Source organism: Salvelinus namaycush, unplaced genomic scaffold (assembly GCF_016432855.1).
Source record: "Salvelinus namaycush isolate Seneca unplaced genomic scaffold, SaNama_1.0 Scaffold2616, whole genome shotgun sequence".
Taxonomy (NCBI): domain Eukaryota; kingdom Metazoa; phylum Chordata; class Actinopteri; order Salmoniformes; family Salmonidae; genus Salvelinus; species Salvelinus namaycush.
The window spans coordinates 17,501-22,936 of record NW_024059471.1 but is presented as its reverse complement, the minus strand read 5'-3'; the positions used below and the strand labels follow the sequence as shown (position 1 = coordinate 22,936).

Sequence of the window (5,436 nt, the reverse complement as noted above, 5' to 3'; positions counted from 1 at the left end):
TCCCCATCCACCTCCCCCTCCTCCTCATCTTCCTCCTCCTCCCCATCCACCTCCTCCTCATCTTCCTCCTCCTCCCCATCCACCTCCCCCTCCTCCTCATCTTCCCCCACCTCCCCATCCACCTCCCCCTCCTCCTCATCTTCCCCCTCCTCCTCATCTTCCACCTCCTCCCCATCCACCTCCTCATCCTCCTCCTCCGCCTCCCTCTCCTCCTCCACCCCATCCACCTCCTCCTCATCCTCCTCCTCCGCATCCCTCTCCTCCTCCTCCTCCTCCTACACTCCCTACCTCCTCCTCCCCACCTCCTCCCCACCTCCTCCTCCCCATCTTCCTCCCCATCCACCTCCCCCTCCTCCTCCTCCGCCTCCCCCACCTTCTCTTACTCCTCCTCCTGTTTATCCTCCCCACCTCCTCCTCCTCATCTTCCTCCTCCTCCCCATCCACCTCTCCCTCCCCCTCCCCACCTCCTCCTCTTCCTCTAGATGACGGTTCATGGAGCGTTCCTCCACCAAGGTTCATTCTGTAGGAACTGGTTCAATCTGTTGGATCTCCTGGTGGTCTCTGTGTCTCTGATCTCCTTCTTCCTACAGTGAGTCTCAATCAAACTTCTGTACAACGTTAGGCCTCATAGCCTTAGCCTAGCATGTCCACTGTATAAGCACTGAGTACCATTACCACACCGGTATTTTCTGATCATAGCTACAGTGCATTCAGAAAGTAGTCAGACCCCTTCACCTTTCTCCACATTTTGTTACATCACAGCCTTATTCTAAAATTAATTAAATTGTTTGTTTTTTCTGTCATCAATCTACACACAATACCTCATAATGGCAAAGCAAAAGCAAATGTATTCAAATTTAAAAAAAAAACTGAAATATTACATTTACGTAAGTATTCAGAGCCTTTACTCAGTACTTTGGCAGCGATTACAGCGTTGAGTCTTCTTGGGTATGACGCTACAAGCTTGGCACACCTGTATTTGGGGACTTTCTACCATTCTTCTCTGAAGATGTTTCTTCTCTTCAGATGTTTCTACAACTTGATTGTAGTCCACCTGTGGTAAATTCAATTAATTGAACATGATTTGGAAAGGCACACACCTGTCTATATAGGTCCCAACAGTGCATTTCAGAACAAAAACCAAGCCATGAGGTTGAAGGAATTGTCCATAGAGCTCCGAGACAGGATTGTATCGAGGTACAGATCTGGGGAAGGGTACCAAAACATTTCTGCAGCGTCGAAGGTCCCCAAGAACACAGTTATCTCTGTCATTCTCAAGTGGAAGAAGTTTGGAACCACAAAGACTCTTCCTAGAGCTGGCCACCCGGCCAAACTGAGCAATCAGGGGAGAAGGGCCTTGGTCAGGGAGGTGACCAAGAACCCAATAGTCACTCTGACAGAGCTCCAGAGTTCCTCTGTGGAGATGGAAGAACCTTCCAGAAGGACAACCATCTCTGCAGCACTCCACCAATCAGGCCATTATGGTAGAGTGGCCAGACGGAAGCCACTCCTCAGTAAAAGGCACATGACAGCCCGCTTGGAGTTTGCCAAAAGGCACCTAAACACTCTCAGACCATGCTAAACAAGATTCTCTGGTATAATGAAACCAACCAAGCGTCACATCTGGAGGAAACCTGGCACCATCCCTATGTTGAAGCATGGTGGTGGCAGCATCATGCTGTGGGGATGTTTTTTAGCAGCAGAGACTGGGAGACTAGTCAGGATTAAAGGAAAGAAGAATGAAGCAAAGTACAGAGAGATCCTTGATGAAAAGGTGCTCCAGAGTGCTCAGGACCTCAGACTGGGGCGAAGGTTCACCTACCAACAGGACAACGACTCTAAGCACACAGCCAAGACAACGCAGCAACGCTCCACATCTAACCTGACAGAGCTTGAGAGGATCTGCAGAGAAGAATGGACAAGTGTACCAAGCTTGTAGCATCATACCCAAGAAGACTCGAGGCTGTAATCGCTGCCAAAGGTGATTCAACAAAGTACTGAGTAAAGGGTCTGAATACTTATGTAAATGTGATATTTCCGGGGGGTTTTTTAAATCTAAATTTGCACAAATACAACTGTCTATGAATTTGAGAGTTTTTATAATCTCTTTAGCCTCATCCCTCAGCTTTTTTACTGAAACAGGGGCGGGGAAAGTTTTGTTATTGTTTCAACTGCTGATTGCCCCGTAAAGGCTGTAGAACACACCAGCTATCAGAGTGAAGAACCACATCAGTAATCCTACCTGTTCTGAAATCAGTACTCCTACATGTACTGAAATCAGTACTCCTACATGTACTGAAATCAGTACTCCTACCTGTTCTGAAATCAGTACTCCTACATGTTCTGAAATCAGTACTCCTACCTGTTCTGAAATCAGTACTCCTACCTGTTCTGAAATCAGTACTCCTACATGTACTGAAATCAGTACTCCTACCTGTTCTGAAATCAGTACTCCTACATGTACTGAAATCAGTACTCCTACCTGTTCTGAAATCAGTACTCCTACATGTACTGAAATCAGTACTCCTACCTGTTCTGAAATCAGTACTCCTACCTGTTCTGAAATCAGTACTCCTACCTGTTCTAAAGGAGGATAACCTTATGTCTCTCTCTCCCAGTTCGAGTGCCATCTCTGTGGTCAAGATTCTCAGGGTACTCAGAGTACTCAGGCCTCTACGAGCGATCAACAGAGCCAAAGGACTGAAGGTAAGGGTGTGTGTGTGGTTGTGTGTGTGTGTGTGTGTGTGTGGTTGTGTACTTGTTTGTTGACCTGCCTAACAACTGTGTGTTCTGTCCATTCAGCATGTGGTCCAGTGTGTGTTTGTAGCGATCAAGACCATCGGTAACATCATGATCGTCACTACTCTACTACAGTTCATGTTCGCCTGCATCGGAGTCCAGCTCTTCAAGGTAATGTGTACTGTACTGAGAGTCCAGTTCTTCAAGGTAATGTGTACTGTACTGTACTGAGAGTCCAGCTCTTCAAGTGTTTTACTTTACTACTAAGTATTTTATCAAATCAAATCAAATGTATTTATATAGCCCTTCTTACATCAGCTGATATCTCAAAGTACTGTACAAAAACCCAGCCTAAAACCCCAAACAGCAAGCAATGCAGGTGTAGAAGCACGGTGGCTAGGAAAAACTCCCTAGAAAGGCCAAAACCTAGGAAGAAACCTAGAGAGGAACCAGGCTACGAGGGGTGGCCAGTCCTCTTCTGGCTGTGCCGGGTGGAGATTATAACAGAACATGGCCAAGATGTTCAAATGTTCATAAATGACCAGCATTGTCAAATAATAATAATCACAGTAGTTGTCGAGGGTGCAACAAGTCAGAACCTCAGGAGTAAATGTCAGTTGGCTTTTCATAGCCAATCACTGAGAGTATCTCTACCGCTCCTGCTGTCTCTAGAGAGTTGAAAATAGCAGGTCTGGGACAGGTAGCACGTCCGGTGAACAGGTCAGGGTTCCATAGCCGCAGGCAGAACAGTTGAAACTGGAGCAGCAGCACGGCCAGGTGGACTGGGAACGGCAAGGAGTCATCATGCCAGGTAGTCCTGAGGCATGGTCCTAGGGCTCAGGACCTCCGAGAGAGAGAAAGAAAGAAAGAGAGAAAGAGAGAATTAGAGAGAGCATACTTAAATTCACACAGGACACCGGATAAGACAGGAGAAGTACTCCAGATATAACAGACTGACCCTAGCCCCCCGACACATAAACTACTGCAGCATAAATACTGGAGGCTGAGACAGGAGGGGTCAGGAGACACTGTGGCCCCATCCGATGATACCCCCAGACAGGGCCAAACAGGCAGGATATAACCCCACCCACTTTGCCAAAGCACAGCCCCCACACCACTAGAAGGATATCTTCAACCACCAACTTACCATCCTGAGACAAGGCCGAGTATAGCCCACAAAGATCTCCGCCACGGCACAACCCAAGGGGGGGCGCCAACCCAAACAGGAAGATCACGTCAGCGACTCAACCCACTCAAGTGACGCACCCCTCCTAGGGACGGCATGGAAGAGCACCAGTAAGCCAGTGACTCAGCCCCTGTAATAGGGTTAGAGGCAGAGAATCCCAGTGGAGAGAGGGGAACCGGCCAGGCAGAGACAGCAAGGGCGGTTCGTTGCTCCAGAGCCTTTCAGTTCACCTTCACACTCCTGGGCCAGACTACACTCAATCATATGACCTACTGAAGAGATGAGTCTTCAGTAAAGACTTAAAGGTTGAGACCGAGTCTGCGTCTCTCACATGGATAGGCAGACCATTCCCCAAAAATTGAGATCTATAGGAGAAAGCCCTGCCTCCAGCTGTTTGCTTAGAAATTCTAGGGACAATTAGGAGGTCTGCGTCTTGTGACCGTAGCGTACGTGTAGGTATGTACGGCAGGACCAAATCGGAAAGACAGGTAGGAGCAAGCCCATGTAATGCTTTGTAGGTTAGCAGTAAAACCTTGAAAATCAGCCCTTACCTTACCAGGAAGCCAGTGTAGGGAGGCTAGCACTGGAGTAATATGATACCATTTTTTGGTTCTAGTCAGGATTTTAGCAGCCGTATTTAGCACTAACTGAAGTTTATTTTGTGCTTTATCCGGGTAGCCGGAAAGTAGAGCATTGCAGTAGTCTAACCTAGAAGTAACAAAAGCATGGATACATTTTTCAGCATAATTTTTGTATAGAAAGTTTCAGATATTATTATTTTTTTTATATTTTTTATTTTTTTATCCCCTTTTCTCCCCAATTTTTGTGGTATCCAATCGCTAGTAATTACTATCTTGTCTCATCGCTACAACTCCCGTACGGGCTCGGGAGAGACAAAGGTCGAAAGCCATGCGTCCTCCGAAGCACAACCCAACTAAACCGCACTGCTTCTTAACACAGCGCGCCTCCAACCCGGAAGCCAGCCGCACCAATGTGTCGGAGGAAACACCGTGCACCCGCCCCCCTCGGTTAGCGCGCACTGCGCCCGGCCCGCCACAGGAGTCGCTGGAGCGCGATGAGACAAGGATATCCCTACCGGCCAAACCCTCCCTAACCCGGACGACGCTAAGCCAATTGTGCGTCGCCCCACGGACCTCCCGGTCGCGGCCGGCTGCGACAGAGCCTGGGCGCAAACCCAGAGACTCTGGTGGCGCAGCTAGCACTGCGATGCAGTGCTCTAGACCACTGCGCCACCCGGGAGGCCGAAAGTTTCAGATTTTTGCCATGTTACGAAGATGGAAAAAAGCTGTCCTTGAAACAGTCTTGATATGTTCGTCAAAAGAGAGATCAGGGTCCAGAGTAACGCCGAGGTCCTTCACAGTTTTATTTGAGATGACTGTACAACCATTAAGATTAATTGTCAGATTCAACAGAATATCTCTTTGTTTCTTGGGACCTAGAACAAGCATCTCTGTTTTGTCTGAGTTTAAAAGTATAAAGTTTGCAGCCAT

The 5,436-nt window shown here is 48.0% G+C and overlaps 1 protein-coding gene across 1 annotated transcript in view; it reads left to right on the top strand.

The window, feature by feature from the left end:
• Positions 1–482: 482 nt before the first annotated feature.
• LOC120039287 (voltage-dependent L-type calcium channel subunit alpha-1D-like) overlaps positions 483–5,436 on the top strand; it is a gene marked incomplete at its 3' end in the record, with an annotated part of 21,155 nt that continues 16,201 nt past the window's right edge. The window contains exons 1-3 of the mRNA XM_038984729.1: positions 483–589; positions 2,619–2,706; positions 2,803–2,910. Of these exons, the coding sequence (XP_038840657.1) occupies positions 483–589; positions 2,619–2,706; positions 2,803–2,910 (303 nt within the window). The remainder of the gene's footprint in view (positions 590–2,618; positions 2,707–2,802; positions 2,911–5,436) is intronic.